The sequence below is a fragment of the Kryptolebias marmoratus genome, linkage group LG4, assembly GCF_001649575.2.
Source record: "Kryptolebias marmoratus isolate JLee-2015 linkage group LG4, ASM164957v2, whole genome shotgun sequence".
NCBI classification, from domain to species: domain Eukaryota; kingdom Metazoa; phylum Chordata; class Actinopteri; order Cyprinodontiformes; family Rivulidae; genus Kryptolebias; species Kryptolebias marmoratus.
In genome coordinates this window covers 20,920,282-20,942,641 of record NC_051433.1, presented here as the reverse complement: position 1 = coordinate 20,942,641, position 22,360 = coordinate 20,920,282, and the positions used below count along the sequence as shown (strand labels likewise).

Below are 22,360 nucleotides of genomic sequence, written 5' to 3'. Positions count from 1 at the left end.
TAAATAAAATCTGGGTTTATGAACTTTGCAAACAATTGCATTCTGTTTGTATTTACATTTTACTCAACATCCCAACATTTTTGGAATTAGGGTTGTACTTACAGAATATAAGTGCATAAATTACCCAGTTGCATGAACTCAGGTGCATAAATGATATTAAACAAAAATAGACCACCATTGCTGTGTTGCTTAAAGGTTGTAGTTCATTGTTCAATTTGAAACTCTGTGAGCAAAAAAGTACTTTGGAGGTGTATTTGTTCAGGTAGGACAGGTGGCCAGAGGGCAGGCTTCTGCCTGTAGCTCATCCATCAGAAACTGTCTGAAGCCCTGTGTGGCACAAATAAGGCCACAAGTCATGGTGGAGGGAAACAAAATAACGCTTTCCAGTTGTCAAAATAATCACTCTTAAGGTCCATGATTGCGGCGGTCCTTTGAGAAAAGAACTTTAATGAGGATTCAGGGAAACAAACATGTTGGCACATCCGTGTCTGAGCAGTCTGAGCCAACAAGTTACTGAAAAGAGTTGAGGTTTGAAAAAATATGTGTAACTGTAAAAAAATGACAATTTCATTAGCGTATTCACCAGGATTTTAAGAGACTTTTTATTGTAGTAACAATGATCTCATTATAGTGCTTTATCAATTATTTATCACATCTTGTCTTCAGTTTTTTTAACAGAGAACATTAAAGATGATAAACTTGAGCTCATTTAAAGCCTCTGTTTTGTTACGCATATCATTTAGAACCACATCTTTTCCTGTTTTTCATCATGACTCCTAACCTTTAACATACTGACCATTAGACTCCTATGTTTCCCTGCTCTTTATGATTGATGAATAGCCTAACAACATTCAAAGCAAGTTTGCTCTCACACAGTCACATATTTCCCCTCAGGAGTGGTGCTTTATCTTATTTGCAGCCACAGTAATGTGTATAAAAAGCATTTCTAGCCACAGTGCCACTGGCGTAATGGGGTTTTTGCAAGTAAATAAAAGCTCGGGCATCGCTAATTTTGGCTGTGATTGCCGCGCTGGATAGAGATGAAGCAAATAGCGGGTGTCTGTTTGCTGGCTTGTCTCCGTCTTTGCTCATATAGGGTTGTAAAGTCCTTATGTGAAAGCTATAGACTTGTAATGGACTTTGTCTGTAGTTTCATTTGTCTGTATAAGGCGAATACAAGATTCACTTTGATCCTGAATCATTTACTCTGACATTTCCAGTAAGTTTTTTTTTTTTTCTTTGCCCGCCGCTGAACGGCGAAGGCGGATAATAATCTTTTTTTTTTTTTCGTCCGTGTCTCTTTGCGTGTCTGTCCGTTACCAAAATATCCCACAAACCACCGGACGAATTTTAATGAACTTGCAAATAATACTCATTAAATGCACATCTACAACTAATTAATTTTTGAAGTCAGCCACAAATGGCTGCCACAGTCAGCTGAACTTAAAACAACCCTAAACATGGCTCCCCACACACGATCTGAGTGCTAACGGGTCTTTGTTTAAACCTTTAGCATATCCTGTTGGCGTCAACACTGTTTTTTAGCAAAACATCTTATGAACCACTGGACAGATTTTAATGAAACTTTCAACTTATTGGATGTCCCTCTTACAACTCTATAATTTATTACCTCTGGACTCCAAATGGCTATATAATGGCCAGTTTTACAGATATCGAGCTAACACATAGGCTGTGCGTGATGATTTTAAAACTTTTGCATAAAAGATGGTGAGCGATATGTATTCCTTTAATGCATGCTAGGCCTTTAATCTGTTTAAAAGTTATGAAACATGTTGACCGTACTGCTTGTTGTACACAAACGCTCTGCAACCCTAAGCCGTAGCCTTAAACCTCACAGTAGAAGCCTCACTGGTGAGCGCCGTCCCCGGCAGCTGGTTTTGGCTTCTGCCCTCAGGAAATAGGTTTGTGTCGGTGGTTTCATGACAGCCACTGGAAGCTGAAGCGGCCGGCTGGTTGTGGACTGCTCGGCAGGGTGTGTGTGTGTGTGAGGCTTCAGATCACCTGGCCTGAGGTAATATGAGGGGAGGCGTGTGTATTTTAGGCGGGGGGGGGCATTTTCCAACCACTGCGTGGAAGTGTTTTGTTAATGTTATGGTCTACTGCAGCTGCCTTCAGGATGGTTCTGCTCGCTGGTAGAAGTTATGTCAGTGGTCAGAAACTTCAGCCACCGTCACACATGTTCCAACACACAAAAAAAGCCAGAGGAAATGAAATGTTACAGGACAGTCTGCTTTAATGGCACAAGATCATCTTTCTTTTTTTTTTATAGGTTGTTTTTACTCGGCTCTAGCTTTTAAGCGGGTACGAAAACTAATTTGGTAAGAGTCTTGCTCATGCGTCGGTATCATGGCCGTGTTTTTCCCCCCGCTAAGCTTGAACATGACAGACCAGCTGACTCACGTACTGTTTTGTCCACTGAGCAGCAGAAATATGTCATCTTCTTAAGCGCATGAACATTTCAGTGGTCAGGGCAGAGATGCAGTAACAACAGCACCACTCAGCGAGGCTGAGCCCCTTGTGGTTTCTGGGGCATTTCTCTCTCCGCAGCCTTGTAATTTTGTGGTTCGAGAGGTGATTATATCCAGTTTGTTTATTGTCATAGTTTTGCTAGCCTTATGACTTGTGTGTCCTCTGGTGGATATTTTAAAGTCCCAACTTGGGGGGATTGGAAGGGTTTATTCTCACTGGCACTGATTGTTATCAGCTGCTCCTCTCTCCTTCCTCTTGTGTCTGTGTGTTTGGAAAAGCACCAGGAGTCCCCATATAGACAGTCTTCTTTTATTACCTCTAATCATCTTTTAACAAGTTTAGATTTGCTCATGTTAGCTGTGAACAAATTAGGAAGAAAGCGTTAAGTTTGACCCCCGCTCTAATAACGGCAGATAAAGTTTGACAAAAACATGAAGATATGGAATGAGCTCATGGCCTCACTCTGGCTTTAATGATAATCAAACAGCTGCTGCCACAAGTCATTCTGCAGGAATTCAGTCTGCAGAATAGATGGCACTTTTGTGAAGATATTTTGGAGCGCCAAGTTTTCTTTTTTCTTTTTTTTTTTTCTCCCCCTCTCTCCTTCAAAGTCAGTGTCTACAAAGTGGGTTTCATCAATGAATCATCTATGAAGTCTCTACATCTGGTAAGAGTTTAGAAATCTGGAGAAGATTAAAAAAGAGAGAGAGAGAGAGAGAGAGAGAGAAAAGAAAGGCATGACTTGGACAAAGAGTGAGAGGTGCTGCGAAACTAATGCAGCTTCTGCCCAGAAAACACACATGGCTTCAAAGTGCAAGGAAAGACTTGGACCAAACACATTTTTGGACCAGACACTCTGCACCTTTCTGTTGCCCTGTTTCCAAAAAGGAGCAATAAAACTTTAGTGTCTAGACATCTTCTCACGAAATTAATACTAATGTGGGTAATTATTTCTTCGCGAGCAAAATGAACATCAACCAGAGGGGGGGGGAAAGTTGGCCAAAATCCTCCTTTTCTTCACTTTGAAGATAACAACATAAGGTCAGCCGTCATGTCGCACTGCAACAATAGCCCCCACTAAACAGACATGTTGTGTTTATGTTATTCTCCCTGATTAATTGGGGCCTCTCATTTCCCTCTGCTCATATTGTCTGGCGCCATTTGTAACAAATTACGTTGTCATCACAACACGGCCGAGTGTTTTCGAACGCTGGACTACGATCCAGCGCGCGCACGGGCCGAGACGCTTAGACTGCGGGGGGGGGAGTTCGGACCTGTTCGGGTGTCCGAGCTGGGGTGTCGCCTCAGGCCAGTGCGCGCTTCCCCCCCCCCGTTCGTTTGGAGCGCTTTCCTGCCCTGGTCTCAGATCAGCGGTGCTGCTGCACGTGGCCCCAAGATGTGGGCCGTCTTCAGAAAGGGAGCCAAAACTTCCAGCCTGGCTGATTTCAAAGGCTCGAGCTGGTTCTTTGTTAGCAGTTTTGAGGAGGGGGTGGGGGGCATGGGGGTGGGGGGTTGTTATGCAAATGTGATCACTTCTTGCTTTTCTGTGATCTTACCTTTACTAGTGCATTAGATTTATCATTATTATGGCTGGCTTATGCTTTTAACCTTGTCAGAGCTGATAAGATATCCCCCCGCCCCCCCTCCCCTCCCCTGTATGTCTTGTGTGTAAATTAGTGGCCTGGAGCTAGTGTTAGCTTTGTGTACACTCTCACTGCAGTTGCTTAGCCATAAAGCGGCCTTTAATGACAGGAAGAGCGGTGTGTTTGTGTGTGTGTGTGTGTGTGTGTGTGTGTGTGTGTGCCTGGCTCTCTGACGGGCAGGTTATTCTTTGACCAGGTTTATGATGCTCTGAAATGGACCGCATTAAAGGGCTTTTGTCTTGCAGCTGGACCGTAGACGGCTCATCACTGACATCACTTCACACTTTCAGCGAGCGAAGTTCACTCTCTGCTTATCTACTGAAGAAACGGGGGAGATAATGATGATGTATCTCTGTGTGTGTGTGTGCGCGCGAGTCCCGGCTCCCTTCTTCTTCTTCTGCTCTCTCCCACACACAGACAGACTTAAAATCATCGTGTCATTTGCTATGACATCACCCCCGAGACTCCAGGCTTTTCTGTTTTACCACTGCACCCAGAACACAACTATGTTTAAAGTCTTTTAATGACTTTTATATGTGACATCAGCTGCGTGGTTTAACGTCGATAATCTGCTGCCAGCTGAGCTCTGCTTTTCATCTAAAGAGAGAGCGAGAGTATTATTACTCTGATTTTGGACAATTTGTTGTTTAGTTTGTCTGAAATTGAAGGAAATGTTCCTCAAAATGACTTGATGAGAAATTGAAGAAGTACAAATCTATTGACTGTCAATTACCAAAAATCTTGGCCTAATCATGTCTAATGCTAACGTTCGCAACCCGTTATTATGATTTTTGAACTCGCTAAAAATGCCTTTAATTATCTAGACATCTCTAACAGAACGTGGCTTGTCTCCCAGTCTGTCTGAGCTGTGCTGACAAATGATGAGAGAATATGAACCGATCTTATACATAAAACATTTAGGTCTAAATAAAGCCACATTACAACCATTCTAAAGTTGCCTGGCTTGGTTTTTACTACATGCTACATACAGCTTTAAAATCAGCTGCTCTGTTCAGAAATATTTTCTAGGTGATAATTCAACATTTTTGTTTGGTTTGGACTCAATTCAAGATGGGTGCCACAGCTGATTGACCTTAGCCTACACAAAGATGGCAGTACCTCAGTGAGTTGTACAGATATTGAGCTAGAATTTAATGGCTGACAGTAATTCACAACATACTTCCAAGTGCCAACAGATCACGCAAGACCTCGCAGTTTCGCTTCAGTTTGCTCACAATGCTGCTTTCAAGGTTTGACAAAAACAACTGCAACTCATTCTTAGTTCAAAACTCTGACATATAAGGTGGTGGACTTCTTCTGTAGTTTCGTTTTTCACGTCTACTAAAACAAAGCAGCTCATGTTGACATTTGTGATCAGTGTTTACAAGTGTTTTGTTTAAAAAAAAAACAATAGTGGAAAGATGTGATTTTAACTGTGAAATGTACAAACTGCTCGCCCTGCTTAAGTTTTTATTCTGAGCGGGTTTTCAGTGTCAACGGCAGGATTAGGATTTGGCTCAACAATGCAGGCTATAGTCTTTTTTCTTTTCCTTTTTCTTTTGGCCAATTACTTAGTAATGATTGCTACGCCATTTTTTTTTACTACACATGCTTTTGCATGTTGATTTGACACAAACTTATTTGACAGAAACTTAAGGAAAGTGCTAAGCCCAGTTTGGCACCGGACAGGATATTTTGGTGGCTCCTTGTTCTTCCGAGCTTGTTTGTTTCCGTTGGCGTCTTGTTCCGACGTCTCCCCACATCTGAAGTAGTCCAAAAGTCTTACGGCCTCCATGCCTTCTGATTCCACCACAGCAAATTCTTCCAGAAATGGCGTGAGGGTAAGATCACTTTCTGGAAAGCATTAACTGGGTTCCCCCCCCCCCCTTCTCCTTTCCCCTCGCTCCCTCTTCTTCTTTTCTTCTCCAAGAGAGGAGGGGTGGGGGAAGGGAGTTAGCGCAGGAGGGAAAAGCAGCCTTATCACCATCTCTCTACAGTAGGTGTTAAAAGACTGTGAAACTTATCTGATCTGATAGGTAAGAGAATAAATCAGTCTGAATCAAGTGGAGAGGAAAAGACACAGTTGTGTAAACACAACAGGTGACTCAGAAGAAGGTACATGCGTGCCTGCGTGTGTACACAAAAGACCAGTTTTATTTGTTGTCTTGGCTTTTAGCACCGGCATGACAGGTTTGACTCTTAGATGCTTTTTTTTTTTAGCCATCTTTTTTCTATGCTCAGCTCTTCTTTTTATTTTAAGCTTTGAGCTTTGCATGTTCATTTGCAACTGTTGAAGGCAAACGTGAGATCACGTCTTTGTATTTGGCTGTAGTGTTAGGTACATATCCCATGAACCAGAGGACAGATTTTAATGAAAGTCCCAGAAAGTAATCATTAGATGAACATAGACAGCCGATTTACTTTTGAAGTTAACTCCATTCAAGATGGCCGCCACAGCCAACTGACCATAAAAGGACAAAAATCGATGTAACTGGCAGTTTTACATATACTGAGCTAAAATTAGTTGTGTTAGTAGCTGAGAGTCGTTCACAGCACTTACTCTGAACTCTACACACTGTGTAACAGCTTTGCTCGAAACTTTGGCATTCACTGTTAGATTTAACACTGTTTGTCTGTTAGTAAAATAACTCAAAAACCACCAGACACAACGTAATTATTGGCTATACAACTAAAACTCTTTAACATTTGGAGTCAACTCAGTACAAGATAGCCGCCACAGCTAACCGACCTTAGCCGGCACAAACATGACTATGACTCGGTCAGTTTTTACAAATATTGAGCTGCATTTGGTGTGGTAGTAGCTTTGACTCGTCCCCAACACATTCTCTGAGCGGTAACACATCTCACCGGCTCTCACAATGTCACATGAGGTCGTGCATAAAGTCCGTGTGATTTTAGTTTCTAAGATCAAAAAGCCAAACTACTTAATAAGTTCTGTGCCAAAATCAGGTTAACAAAAACTATTGATTGACCTTCTAAGTGGCTGAATCACTTTTCAGGCTCCGTCTCATTCAGGCTGTGTGTGTTTGTGTTGGCTCGCTGTACCTACCTCCATGCGTGGCGGCTGCATTTTGCACTTTACTATTATGCAGGAATTGCCTCCTGTTGCAGGGGACAACAATTCAGCCAAATAAACCACAAGAGGAGGTGCCCCAACACACGATCCTCCCGACGTAGACGTTTACGAACACCTCCCTGTCAGACCTGTGCCTAGAGGGCAGACGCAGGCTGTGCTATTATCTCGTCACACACGCGCATCAGGAGAAAAATAACCGGGGACGGAGGCTGTCATTATCTGCAATTGAGCACAAAAGACAAGAAAGGGAAATCTGTCAAGTCAGACGGCGATTGAGATTAATTGTTTTAAGAAAACGCAGTGCGCACCGTGTTATTAACCCACCTTCCGCACATTAGCTGGCCTAATATGCGTCCCTGCTTTCTCTAAAACGCATAGCGCGAGGTGAGGTACTCTGAACTCTTCTATTTCCTCCGCTGTGCTCTTCGAAGGCCGCAGTCACACACGAGTATGAGGAATGTGTTACATCAGGTAAAAGTGTCCCCGGTCTCTGGGAACAAACAGACATCTCTCTGCGGGTCTGTGAAACATTCCTCGATGGTCTCTCACGTCTGGACATGGGTGGGTGGAGGGGGAGCTGTGGGCTCCCTTTGTCCCGGGCCAGCCCAACTCCAACACACAAACACAAACACCAGACTCGCCGCAGCCTGCGCTCTGCCAACACGCAGGCTACGCGCCGGCTGCACAGACGGCGAGTGCGCGACTGAGGCGACACTTGTTAATGCGTGGGGAAAAGCTTCATTTGTTTCACGTAAAGGGAGGTGCTCGTTAAGGTGCACCCGACACACCTTCCCCTGCTTTTCCACTTGTTGTTTGTCAGCGGTATCGCCATATCCCCGGACAAATCGCCCTCTAATAAGCTGCCGTACAAGTTAAGTGGCAGCTATTAAATACACCGTTAGCCTAAAGTGCAAATTGACTGCTGCAGATGAATGGCCTGTGGGTTATGTTTGGAAAGTGAGCCAGGAGAGAGGCACTCTGTATTGACAATATTGATCCTGGCCCTCCTTGAAGGCTGGCAGGATTTATGTACTGCAGTGTTTTCAGACGTGCAGACGGATGATGCTGTTTGTCAAATGGGAGATATAATCGCTGCCATTGATCAGAATCCACCCCCCACCCCCCCTCCTTTCTTTTTTTTTTTTTTTTAAACTGCTGGAAAGAAGATTTAGAGTTTTTGAAAGATCTTTGCACGACTATAAAATGTATCTGTCGCTTTCAGTTGGAGGACGTTCTGTTTAAATTAACACATTTCTTTTTTCTGATTTGTTTCAGGAATCTTGCCCACAATAAGCTGACCTCCATCAGCGCTGAAGCCTTTCCCAACCTTCCCAACCTGAGTGAACTGTAAGTAATCGCTCATACTGAGCACATTCAAGTGAACTGTTCGAGGTAAAGTTGTTTAATCAGTTGTGTATGAAATTAATATAGGTTTATTTATGTTTGTTTTGAGAGATTGTTCTGTATAAATCAGTGCAGCCCAGCGTGGCCCGTGTATTTCCACGGCACTTTCTAGCAGCATCCTGCTATGTGTTGCCTTGAACCAAGTCCAATTAAGAATTAAGTGGTGGTTTTCTATATTAAGCCTTCCCCTCCACCACCCGATACTGTGGCCAACGCTGGCCTTGTAAATATTTTATACGGTGAGGAGAGGGCTTGGCTTTGTGTCATTCAGCGCCAGCGTACAGGACGCGCACACACACACACACAGAGGCGAACCGATAATACACACACTGGTGACATCTTTGGCAGGCCGGCCCCAGCAGTCATACGCTCCTGGACATCTGTTTTACTCACGTGTTATTTTTGGTTATTACAAAGATGACTTGCCACTTGCTCTGCGGCAGATGTGACAAGTTGTATTTGAAATGCTTTGATTTATGCATAGCTTGAATTCAGATTCATGAGCTGGAGCAAGCTGAAACGGTTGAACTTAATTGTGTTGACAAGAAGCTTAAATGCTTTAATACCGTTCTCTGTTCAGATTTGAATGTAGTTTTTTTTATTTCAAAATTTTGAAAAGTTGTTGTTATCTTTGTGTGTTTCTTTTACCGTCCGATTTGGGTCCCTTTTTGTTTTCTGACCTGACTGTTTGTCACTTTCAGACGCTTGGATCACAATGAGCTGACCTCCATACCAGATTTAGGACGATCTGCTCCCAAAATCGTATCCCTCTACTTGTGAGTACTGCTTCGCCGTCTTTAAAAAAAAAAAAAAAAAAACGCGACCAGAAATATCTGATTTTCTTTCACTCTATTTTTAGGTCAGTGGCCTTTTTGAATTGCTCTTTAAATAGTCTTTTGAAATCCACAGAGGGTGCCTCTGCAGCTCAGAAGAAACACAGACCTAACGTGAGATTAGCGATGAATGTGACCTTGCTGCGCCAAACTAGATCAAAAATCCTCTTTCTCTTTTGAGCTACGTCGGACGCAAAACGGACTTCTGTCTCGAGCGATTAGCAAGTGCTCGAGGAACCGATGAGTCTCATTAGCCGGCTATGTGGTCCCGTCTATAGTGAGTGGCGCTGCCTGTTTGGAGTGTCAGATCGTATATAGTTTCAACTTGGTTTCTCCCGGTTGTGAAACCGTGCCTGTGGGGACTGCCTGCACTGGCATCTCACTGGAGATTTACTGCCGTATTTGGGAAGGGCGTGTGTGCGCTTGTGTATGTCACAAATGTGAGCTCAGCAATCCATCAGCAGCCTGATTTGTTCTTTCGTTTTAAGTTAGTTGAAGAGAGAGGGGGGGGGGTCGTATGGTGAAATAACTTCATTTTTGCAGGATTTGAATGCAAACTGAATGAACTATTAGCAGTTGAGTTGCAGCTACAGCCGTAAATGTAACAAAATATAAACGAGACAGACCCTTGTTGTGTTTAACCCTCCTAAATCATTCATTTTATTACTTAAAAGGTTTTTGGCCAAAATGAGCTACAAGTGTAAATCAAAAGGCTGTGAAAAGTTTGTGGAAAAAGTGAAAATTGCTATAAAACACTGGCACTAAACACACACACACACACACACACAGGACTTTTGTTCTTCAGTGTTTCCTCCCTTCGTGTGACCGGGGAACCTTCTTTTACTCGACCTAAAACAAAATAGTTCAACTCAGTTAGGTTAGTCTGGCGCTAACCATTAGCCGCGCTCCATCTTTTCTTTCACACCTTGCTAGTATGTCGACTGTCTGCCTGGTAGTAAAGTGTACAGCTGCTGCTTCTTGTCATGTTTGCTCATCGTCGTATCGTTTTCAGCGGCGAGCTTTGTGGGAGTCACACGCTCGCCTCTCCCCGGTGTGTCATCTTCCCGCTTCTCAGAATTCATCACGATGCACTAATGTGGTCAGAATATTTCTGTAAGCTGTACGCAGTCAGCGGGAAGAAGGGAGTCGGCGTTTGATTAGGCAACTAACTGTCTTATCTCTGTTACAGTACGCCTTTTTCCTTTTTTTAAAAATTTTAATTGTGTTGATATTATTGTTTATTGGTGTTCTGTCAATCTGACTCTGCTTCGGAACAGACAGGAGCGAGTTCACCTTTGCTTTGCCACAGACCGTGGAAAGTGGAAGGCCCTCCAAATGATCAGGGTGTCTTTTTTTGGCCTGACTCGAAGCCTGTTGCTAGGGAGGAAAGCCTATAGTCCTGATGGGAGTGGAGGCTGGAGGGAGGGTCGGATTTTTACAAAGCTACGCAGCTGAAGCGAAGGGCCGGCCGAAGCACTTGCAGCTGCAGCTGTCAGTCACATGGCTTACAGTAAAACGGGTAACAGTGAGCTGGGGGAGGAAGGATGAGAAAACAGGGAGTGAGTCGGGGATAAAAGATTTGAACAGTGTCAGATCAGGGTGACATCACTTCTTGTCAAAAGAGGCTCGATTAAGGGGAAGTAGTCAGAGGAAGGAGAGAGTGGGTAGGAGGGTACAGACAGTCAAAGGAGGTAAAAAAAAAAGAGAGGGTTAAAAGTGAACCCAATGCAAACTGTCTAACTTGCCAGCCTGTTGGAGGGAGCATTTGTGTGTACACTGGCAGAGATATTACTGTCCCCGTGCCACTGGTTGGAGATTGTCTGGAATGTCGTCTGACAGCAAGTTTGTGAGAGACAACAGCTAACACACAACACAGCCAAACGGACAGAATATTCTTCCTTGAGCCGCTCATCAAACAGAAAACTCTCCAAAAGACCGAACATTAAACGAGGGTCTCATAAGTAGGCGCTACCGTCTGAAAGTCCGGCTACCTCTGAGTGTTTCAGTGGATCACTTGGGTCGTCTCTGTGTTTACATGAACCTTTTTATGCCTGCCTAACGAGGAACTTTTGTTTTGCTTCAGCGACGTGTTTGAAATGTACAGATACACAATGCAGGGTTGGAAGTTGTTGTTGTCTCGTTGGCAGCAAATGTTGAAGGGAGAGGAGGAGGTTCAAAAACGGACAAAAAGTTCATATCTTTTGAAGTGGGGTTCTGGATTTAAGACTGACTATAAGGATAAATATATAAAATAAAATACAATGCAGGTGTCATACTTAACTTGAATTAAAAGTCAAAGACAAAAGTGTACATTTAAAGAAGGTTTAAAACAAATCAAGGCTCTGGACAGATCTGATGATCCATGGCAGGCTGTTCAGAGCCTGAGGGCAGACGCTTCTGGTCTTCATCCTTGTTTTGGGGACTTTCGGCAGTAGCTGATTTGCTGACCTAAGTGTCCTGGCTGGAGTAGAAAAGTAAGGTTCTAAATATAAACATAAACATAAGGAAGGTTATAAACTTTTGTTGCAATTGTCTTCATAGCAGTTTGTGCAAACTCTGTTTTATAAAGCTCTACATCACTCCCAGTTTTGCATTACATGGTTATTTTGGCAGAATTATGACGATATTCCAGCTCACTGCTGCTGCTATTTGTGTTCACAAATAACCACCGATTTATTTATTTTTTGTAAATAACCCTAAGCCTAAACTAGATCACTTTGTAAACAAGAAACGCAAAGTTAACCCACTCAGAAACGAATGAGGAACCATTGAAACACCATATGCCAGGCTCCCACAGTCACACAATGCGTTGGCACTGAGGCCCTGCAGACTCCCAGAATGCCACAGCAGGATGGCATAAAAAAAGAGAGAGAGAAGCAACAAAAAGTTCTAAAAACCGCGGTGTCAAAGTGACAGCAGAGCAGCACAAACTTTCCCATTGTACTCGTCGCCTGCCCGGTCAACACCAAAGGGGCCCCCCTTTAAAACAGCTCGGGATAAAAATCAAGCGGCGCAGCGGATGATCTGATTTTCAAATAATTCTCCTTTTGTCCCGACCGTCGGCATCAAATGGGAAAGAGACGGGCCGAACAATCGACCCCGAAGATGACACTGGAAACGAGGGGGAGTGACCTTGCCAGTGTAAACCCCGACGCACCTTTCCATACATCAAAAGAAGTGTCAAAATGAGCCGGGCTCATGCTAATCAGACGGTCAGTGGGGCAGCGTAATGAGATTTGGAATTAAGCGGAATCAAGCCGAATGAGCCCCCCCCTGTCCTAACACACACACACACACACACACACACATCAAAGAGAAACAAGAGGCAACCAAGCGCCTCTCTATCAGAAATGGGACTGGCTGTATGATAATCAGTTTTTATAAACGCTACGATTGTACGCCGGGACTTCAAACACGCCGAGTGCTCAGGCTTTTTATCTGTCCCTCACACACACAGCTGGGATCTGGCTGTGGGACGGAGGGGGACGGAGGGGGACGAAGAATGAATGTGGTTAATGCGGAGAAAGAGTTAGAAGTGAACAACCTCTCCCACCAGTTTGAGTCTGATCTGTTTTTCCCAGCAAAAGGTCACCAGCTGTTGACCCCACCTCACCCCTTAATCCCGCTCTCCCTTTTTTCCTCCCCCTCCAGTTCTTCCTGCCTCCCCCCTTAGCTCCTTTTGCTCACTGTAGCCACTGTCTGCTGCTCTGTCCCGCATGTTTGCTTCCTATTTGTATTGTGTGTGTGTGTGTGTGTGTGTGCTCATCCTTAACCCTTTATGCCACTGTTTATTCAGGTGGGCCACTGTGGTGTGACCCCCTCTTCCTCTTAGTCACCAATAAATGTGTGTGTGTGTGTGTGTGTGTGTGTGTGTGTTCATCAGCTGGTCAAAAGACAGAAAGGAAGTAGGGACTGACCTTGTTTCCATAAGTCCGACTCGTGGAGCACCTGCTCTCCGCTGCACTTTCTGTGACACGTGCAAAGTTGCAAACTAACTATTCAATATGTTTTCCACAAGAATCGATTTATATGTAGTTGATTTAGTTCATTGTCCAGCTGTAATGTGGGTCAATTTGTCTGTTTTCTGTGCTGCATTTCAGGTAAAATAACCTGATCTTATAAATCATCAGTCAGGTGTTTTCTCAGAGTAGGTCATTAATCTGAATGGATCAGACTGAATTCTTTCTAACTTTATTTTCCCATTTAGTTTTATCAGCAGGGAAATTTTTCCCATTTCCTAAACAGGGGAACTTAAAACAGAATAAACTAATAAACTATCAAAAGATAAAAATAGCTACAGAAAGTGAAAGCACCTACTAGTGGGGCAGCAGGAAAGAGGAAAAAGACTGTATGAACATGCCAGTGTGTAAATGTGTGAAAGAAAGAAGACGTGGTCGATGCAGTTGGATGACTTTAAGGAAACTGCTGTTAAACCTTGATGTGATTTGTTTTTGTTAATTGACTGTAAAGTAAGGAATGTTCCCTATTATTAGTAGCTCAGATTTTTTTGTTTTGTTACAACAGCCTCCCCTGAGTGGCAAAACAATGAGCCTCCGCTACATCAAGTCCTGATATATTCTCTTGAGTGCATTTTATTTCCTTTGGGTGTCTTTGAATCCCTGTCCTGTTTCTTTTTTTATATATATATGTTTTAATTTTGACCCTTTTTGGCACATAAAAAGTGATAATAAATGCAACCCCTAGTTAGCGCTCGCTCACGTGTCACACGTGTCATCCAGTGACGTTTTTCACGTGCACTCAGGTAACACGGCGCCCCGGCCTCCTAACATATACATTCAGGCTGCCGGCGTAGCCAGACAGATGACTGTATAACACCGTGCCTTACAATCCACTTCTCTGTATTATTTAATTTGTCTGTTATGTTCTCTGGTTCCCCAAATAACCTGTCGCAGATGTTGAGAAGCACAGGAGAGTGCGGAGCAGCGTTTGACCCCCCCCCAATCGTTAAAAGACCCCTAAATAGTGCTTAAATAAAAACCGAAGCCTGTTCAGTGTGTCTTCACAGTTCTGGCGCAGCATGGCCTACCTTCCCTGACAAAAACAAAGCCCGGGCGAATCGTTTCCTTGTGTCGAAACGTCGAAAAGTCGGATGGTTGTTTTGTTCAGAACAGCTTAGAAAACTTGACAGGAAGCATCCTCTTTTTTTCTCTCTCTCTCTCTCTCTCTCTCTCCACTCAAGCACATCAGCCCATGAGTATTTACTCTCTGTTGCAACTTTTCAAGACTGTTTACATTTTTTTGTTCGTCTTGTCAGTTGTGTCTGCTTCCTGGGGTCGTCGATCGAGGACAGAGCTTCTTTAAAAGCACGCGGCTATCAGTCCATACCATCGCACGTTTTTGTGGCCGTCTCTTTAACCTTGGAGATGTTTAGAAGAGGCCAGCTTCTGTTTGGGAGCTCTTAAAGGAAGTTTGTGGTGGACGGAGACCACTCGGGTTCTGTGTACTCTGCTCTCTCTGTGCCTGAGTGGGCTTAGAGAACTGAGGAGGATTTTGAGTAGTGCCCCTAATGCTCTATGTGATCTTTGTTTTTTCAGACAGCATAATAAGATCCGCAGCATCGATGGCCAGCGGATAAGGGAGCTGGTTTCTCTGGAAGTCTTGGACCTGAGCAATAATGACATCACCGAGCTTCGAGGGCAGTGTTTTCCTGCAGGCCTTCAAATCCGAGACCTGTAAGTACCTAAGGAGAGTGATTTTTTTTTTTTTTTTTTTTTCTCTCCCTGTACAAAAGCACAAACGACCTGAGAGAGAGAGAGAGAGAGAGTAACGTGGCTGTTTAATAAAGATCGTTGGAGGTTTGTTGTTACTCTTCTCTGTCAAAACTGAATTTGTCTGTGTTCAGATACCTCAGTAACAACAAGATCAGCGTGTTGGGGCTCGGAGCTCTGGATCACCTGGGCTCAACTCTACGGATTCTGAGACTGAGCCGAAACCGCATCAGCCAGATCCCCATCCGAGCCTTCCAGCTTCCCAGGCTCACCCAGCTGTGAGTACCGCCGTCTTTCATCAGTTTGGGAAACGCGGTTATTGCGCCGACAAGGTTGTGTTTTCCTCTGTCCGAGCAGGTCACTGTGCAGACACACTGCGTCTCGTACAGTTCTGTTTTCAGCTGGAAATGACTAGCTTTCTCATTCGTGGAGATGCACGATTTTCCCTTTTTTTTTAAAAAAAAGATGTCCGATTTTGGGTTGAAGGAGGAGTTTGTAGTGTCTGTTGAATGAGCTGTGTGTGTTTAACATTAGGAACGCTGTTAGTGTGAGCTATACCTCTCGGTGTGGATAAGGTCTGACAAGGTAAACACCAGACTCATATTATTAGTGATTTATTGCCTTCCTCCATATTCCCAAAGTGGTTTGCTCAGTCCCCGCAGCATGCTCCATTATCTTCGTCAAACTTCCCTCCAGCATCACAGCAAGGCCGAACCCATTTGTAGCTCAACACCTCCATTTCAGAGAGCAAAAGCAACTCATGTAATGGGATTCTCCCTCCCCCTTATTGTATCTTCAACAGGTTCCCCGGGTGCCTTTTGTTGAACAGGTGGCCCCGGTGACACTATATCTTCACATGCTAGCGGTGATGCACGGTGGACACAAAAGAACCTGTATGGATGTTTATCTTTGCGAGCCTGGGGGCTTTTACAGCCTTCACACACTCAGCAGCTGTGCAATTCAGTGTCGGAGGCAGAGAGAGACCAAGTTTAGTTTTATAGCATCTTATATCGTGTTTTTTTTTTTTCAGCTCATCCCCTTTTTCTTATCACTAATGTGACCAGAGAAACACACACCAAAGAGAAATGTTTGCATTGTAAGAGTGCAGGCTGCAGAACTAAGTGGTTAAACTTGGTTTCAATGAATGCCAATTATAAAATAAGGGCAGAACCATTCTGGAGGAGGGGGCGTTCAGGTGTTCTTCTATATCGTGTCTTAGAGTTTTTGCGCTTGTGTCTTCCCTCTACAGAGAACTGAGCAGGAACCGTATCCATCAGATAGAAGGTCTGACCTTCCAGGGTTTGTCCAGTTTGGAGGTGCTGAAACTGCAGAGGAACGGCATCAGCAAACTGACCGACGGAGCCTTCTGGGACCTGGCCAAGATGAAATTCCTGTATGTAGAAAAATAAAATGTTGAGTCTTAAAAAAAAAAAATCCACTTTTATTGAATCTGAAATCCAGGATAAACACAGTTGTCTTGTGTTGAGTCTTTTTTTCCAAAACATAGCATTCTCCTGCCACAATCATTTAGGTGCTGCAGAATGAGTTTATCATGTTTACAAAAGTTCCCGATTATTACGAGAATACAGTCAAACCTTGAACTAGTTCACAATCAAGAAATGACCAAAACGCATATAAATAAATCGCAATGTTTTGCAGTAATGGTCACAAGTAGCATTCAGATATAGCCCGCTTTTCTTAAGTGTAAAAATGTCACATGCATTTCCTGAACAAAACTCACTGCTGTGTTTTTTTTTTTTCTTCCCATGCAGCCACCTGGAGTACAACAACCTGACGGAGGTGAACAGTGGCTCCCTGTATGGCCTGAGCTCCCTTACGCACCTCTTCCTCAGTAACAACTCTATAGCCCGCATCAACCCTGATGGATGGAAGTTTTGCCATAAATTAAGGGAACTGTGAGTACCAGCATGTAAATGAGCCTGAACAGCCGGCCTCTTGCGCCAGATAATCTTTGTGGTTTAAGTTCCTCAAACTGTAAACCGGAGTTTTCGTTTTTCACCGTTTTCATTAGCCTTTAGTGATATCAACTGTGTGCCTTTAAACCTTGAGAGCCTCACACTTTCCGTTTACCTTTCTCCAGGGTTGAATGTCGTTTTTGCTTTAACACTCAGTGTGCTATGCTGTTCAGGATAAGCCTGTTTATCCCATAATTAGAGCCGGGCTCAACAGCACACAAGCCCTTCGACAAGAGTTTTTGTACTCTGTTTTGAAGCGTGGGGTTTTGGCAAACCAGCCTGTAATCCTCACTTGTTTGTATTGTGATAATTACACTCCAGGATCACCTTCACCTCCTTTGTCTAAGTTATTATCTGAAATTCTCTCCGGTGCTGTTGACATGAGTGTTGTAATGCAGCTTTAAAGTGCTTCGCTCGGCTCAGGCGTCGCTAACGACAGAGCAGCCCAGGCCGTCTGTGGCGCCTGTCCTTGTTTACGTGCGCCCGTCTGAAGGGATAAAGTGGGGATGGCGAGCGCTCCAGTTTGCTCTGCGTATCTCAGCACTGTTTCCTGTGTGCACATCTTATGAATGGCAGATTGCTCCCTGCGCTGTTCCCCGAATCTGCCCGCCCGGCACCACAGCAGTCACCGGTTGCATGATTTTTATTATCCCGGGTTATGACGACCCACGTGGCTGATAGAAGTGAGTGACTCGTCTTTATGAGGAGCCTGTTATTGCATTCTGGCTGAGCTGGTCATCAGGGAGAATCTCTGCACACATGACTGGTCAAGCAAACCTGAGGCCTGGGGCTCAGAGACGAACACAGACAGGACAATAAAATGCACAATACTGCCTTTGAGCACTGTCTGAAAGACGATTGTATAGAATTTATTGTTATGTCGACAGTTTTTATATAAAAAACAGGAAATATATCAAGTTGTTACTTACAGTTGAGTTGTTACCTACACTTGTTGGTAAAGTTGTAGGTATTTCCTGTGGCGTTCACATCCTGTTTTAGTTCTCAGAACTAAAGAGCAGATCAATTGTAACATTTGGGGTCTTAGTGACATTGTATTTCCCTGGGGTTTACCACAGGCCACGGAGGTTTATAAATGAAGATTATAGTCATGTAAAGTTTCTACCAAGAATATTTCTTCCCTGTATAAGGATTTAGATCTCAGACGTGCTTAGATGTCTGCTAAACCCATTCTCTGTTAACAACTTGTAGTTGGGAGGGGAAAAAAGACACTTTGGAAAAAGACATCTCAGAGCTGCAAAATGATTTTGCATCAGCCATGAAATCGAAGTATAATGATGTTGCAAGCTGTCATCTTCTTCCAGACCTCACACCAAACCTTTTTTGCTTTCTCGATTTTCTGTTTCTGCCGTCAGAAATCTGTCCTACAACAACCTGACCCGTCTGGATGAAGGAAGTCTGGCTGTGTTGGGGGATCTCCATACCCTCCAGCTGGGCCACAACGCCATCAGCCATATCAGCGAGGGAGCCTTCAGGGGTCTCAAGGCCCTACGCACCCTGTAAGTACACCACCCCAAACTACTATTACCAAGCCTCCCACCCCCAAGTGACTCGTTAAAGCTGCTCCTGCTGAAGATAAAGCTAAGATGTGACATTCGGAGCAGTGACAGCTGAGCTCTTTAATTTTTGTATTGACCGTGTGATATCTGACATTTGAGCTTCTGAAGCCCCTTCAGTTGACTTTACAAACCAGCGGCTATCTTAAACATCTTGTTTTCATTTATGTATTGTCCTTCTTTAGGTTTCACTTAGCGCCTGTTGTCATTGTAACCTTTTCCTTTCTTCTTTTATTACTTTTGCCCTTATGTTGGATTTTGTGTCCAGACCAACTTGGATTTGAAAGTGTTCCATGTCGTTTGGCTCGATTGATATTCCTCCTCACTTTTAAAAGCCAATAAAAGGCAAAGGTTTTTATTTTTTTCCCTTTCACCTTTTGCACAAAAAAAGCCAAAAATCTAAAGAAAAGAAGAGAACCAAAGAGAGAAAGTCTGTGGATAAATCCATCAGAAAGACTTGGGGGTCTTGGTTGTTGACCAAGGCTCTCTTGGCTCTGCTGCTTCCCGGTGAAAAAGCCAGAAAGGAGAAATGTGCCAGAAGTCCCTAAACCAGCTCTCTCACAGCAGGGTGATGAGCCAAGGCACATAAGTCCTCTGTTACTCAGCAGGCTAACTGGATGCTGGTTGACTTCTTACAGGGGAACAAATACATTTTTCAGGTGTTTTATCTCCCGATAAACACATGAAATATGTTTTGATTGTAGAGGATTTATTTTCAGATTTCTTTTCTTAGTGAACTGCTGTCGGTGTTTTGAGGCAGGTCTAATTTAATCAGCGGAGGGGAGGACGGGCGTAGGCAGGGCCCTGAAAAGGAGCTGGGGGAGCTTTAATTGGGCCTGCGCTGCTGGTTGTGCTGACATGGGGCTGGAGCCTGCATCAGGGTGTGAAAGCTCCAAACAGGCCAGCCCGGCCTCTAATTCGGCCATGGGGGTCGGTGGCTCGTCGGGGCGCCCCCCCCTTTTTTTATTTTTTGCTGGACTCCCTTGCTCCACAGCCCCCACCCTCCACCTCACCCTTGGCCTTGCTTTAACGAGGCAATGGCCATTCACATCCAGCCAGCCAGAAAGAGTAGGAAATTGGCAGCCTCAGTCGAGTCCAACTCAGACAGTAGCCAGCGGAGGCTGAAAAGAACCAGAGGAGGATAAAAGATGCTTGGAGAGCAAAGGGGGGAGGGGGAGGTGATGGAGGGTGTCGCTGACCATCAGCCTCAAAAGCATTTCTCAAGGTTGGAAGAAAGTCTTCTAAAGGTTCAGAGTTCTTTGACTCTGTTGTTTCTTTTTGATGGCTTCTCTGCAGCGATGACTTCACCTAAGAGGTAGTTGTTCACAGGAGGATGCAGATCTATTCAGCAAGGATTTGGAACCCCCCCCAAAAGCACTGTAAAATAAGCCCCCTTTTCTCTTTTCTCTTTTACTCGTATATTTGATTTCCCTTTTGCCTGGCCATGGCTGTGCTTGGGCCCCAAACCCAATTAACAGTCTCGGATGTATCATACCTGCCTCTTTGCCCTCGAACAAGGCACTGCGCTCCCGTCAGTCCCTCCATGCCATCATGAATTATATATGCGTTTCCCTCGCTCCTCCTCCACCTCTGGAAGGAAAGATTGCGCTTGACTGGCAGAGCAGAGCAGCGAAAGGGCTCTTAAGGCCAGGTGCAGAGGTGGAGGGGGGGAGGGTGGACCCGGGACATCCAGAACAGCCTCTGCCAGGACTTTGAAACTCTTCTGTCTCCTGTTCGTTTTTCTTATCCCCCTCTCTTCTCTCCTTCTCCGCAGGAAGCTGGACCATAACGACATCTCGGGCACAATAGAAGACACCAATGGAGCCTTCTCTGGATTGGATAAACTCAAGAAGCTGTGAGTCCCCCCCTCCCCTCCCCTCCCTGTCCTCCATTCCTTTTCATTGCTCTGACATGCTGTCACTCTTCTGGGGTACTCTCTGCTCTTCTTCAAAAGCAGAAAAAAATAACAGTGAGCTTTCACAAATTTCTGTAAAAGCTTCCATTCAAATTACTGCTCACGCCTTATTGCCAACTAAAGATTATCTGGCTGTAAAGTTCAGATATCTGCCACCTGAGTCAGAACTCCCCATTTTATTTGATTTTTTTTATTTTTGCAAGACTTTCTTGTGAAACATTCAGGACGATCTTCTACTCCCATTTCTCTCGTTGTTTCATAATTTCTTTAAAACTTCATGAGCAAATCAGTTTGTCATCGCTGATAACGCCTCAAAAAAGCCAATACGGTGAATCCCGTTTTTCCATAGCAACTTATCAGTATTGAGCTGTGTGTATTACAAAAAAAAAAAGTTTTATTGTAGAAAGTTAGCGAGTTGCAAAATTGCAGCGGGCGTGAAGTTTCTGGCAAATAAGCGGCAATCATCTACCCGCAGGACAAAAAGATGGTGTCCAGCCAAGATGGTTCCCAGTGTGAGCACCGCTGAAAGAAAGAACCAGAGAATGAGGGAGAGAAGGGGCTTTTCTTTTGGCTGGCGGGGGTTCGCTCCGCAATAGGCTTATTTCTGTTTCTCCTTCGTGCCTCCTCTTTTCTAGTCCCCTCGTTCCCACTCTCTGTTGTAAGGAACTGAGAGAGGGTGAAATTGAGGGCTGTATTCAGTCATCAAACATCAAACGCCTCTCTCGCCCCACCCTCTGACCCTGCCCCTTTTGTCACGGGCGTTGGCGGAAGCTGCCCGCTGCATCCCGAAACTGTCAAACTGAGCCATGGGAAAAAAAAAGGTAGGAAAAGAAAAAGAAGGGGGACATCAAAGTGTCCACCACACATACTGGCTTCCCTTAAAGCAGCTTATCAGCGCAGTCGTGAAGAATCGATGTGCAGGTCTTATTCTTTTTATTGTTAGCTTAATTAAATTCCTTTAAAAGAGAAGTCACAAAGTAGCTGACTCATCATCCCTGTGACAGGGCAGGGGGTTTCTGTGCACATGTGGATGGGTTTGAACACTGGGGTCCTGATTGTGAGCCACCCAGCCGTATCTCCTCTTCCTACGAAGTCAAAACTACCAGCTGCAGAGGGTGGAGGAAGGGCTTAGACCCCCAAATCAGAGGGGAAGAAAAAAACCAACTCACTTCTCCACCTGACAGGCACAGACAGCTACTCAGATGATTGCATGAATGCTCTAACAAGCTCTGCTGGTGGGGGAGGGGGGGCAACACATGTAATACACACACACACAGCCTAGTCTAGTCATTTCTATTAAATTCTAATAAAGATAAAAGTGGTCTTTGAAGAGCAGCACAGACCCCAGGTGCCAGCCCCCCCTTCCTCTCCGAGGCCAACCGCAGCACCATTCAACTTCGCTCACCCTTCCTGCTGGCTAATCTCCACCCAGTTCAGATTTCCAATACCCCAATCCCCTTCTTCTCTTATCAGATTCAGCCTCACTAATTGTGCTCCTCTCCCTCTCCCTCTCCCTCTCCTCGCTCCCCTCTTCCGCTCCCTCGCTCCCCCCTCGTCACTCGGCGCCCTTCGTGTTCTGGAACGGCAGGACTCTGTTTGGAAACACGATCAAATCGGTGGCCAAGAAAGCCTTCGCTGGCCTGGAGACCCTGGAACACCTGTGAGTATCTCGCAAGAGCGAAACGGGCGGGAGGGTTTG

At 44.6% G+C, this 22,360-nt stretch overlaps 1 protein-coding gene across 1 annotated transcript in view; it reads left to right on the top strand.

Moving 5' to 3' along the window:
* lrig1 (leucine-rich repeats and immunoglobulin-like domains 1) overlaps window positions 1-22,360 on the top strand; it is a 31,846-nt gene that overhangs the window by 4,106 nt on the left and 5,380 nt on the right. The window contains exons 2-10 of the mRNA XM_017429978.3: window positions 8,506-8,577; window positions 9,336-9,410; window positions 15,023-15,160; window positions 15,331-15,474; window positions 16,446-16,589; window positions 16,969-17,112; window positions 18,546-18,689; window positions 20,521-20,601; window positions 22,250-22,321. Coding sequence (XP_017285467.1) covers window positions 8,506-8,577; window positions 9,336-9,410; window positions 15,023-15,160; window positions 15,331-15,474; window positions 16,446-16,589; window positions 16,969-17,112; window positions 18,546-18,689; window positions 20,521-20,601; window positions 22,250-22,321 — 1,014 coding nt within the window. The remainder of the gene's footprint in view (window positions 1-8,505; window positions 8,578-9,335; window positions 9,411-15,022; window positions 15,161-15,330; window positions 15,475-16,445; window positions 16,590-16,968; window positions 17,113-18,545; window positions 18,690-20,520; window positions 20,602-22,249; window positions 22,322-22,360) is intronic.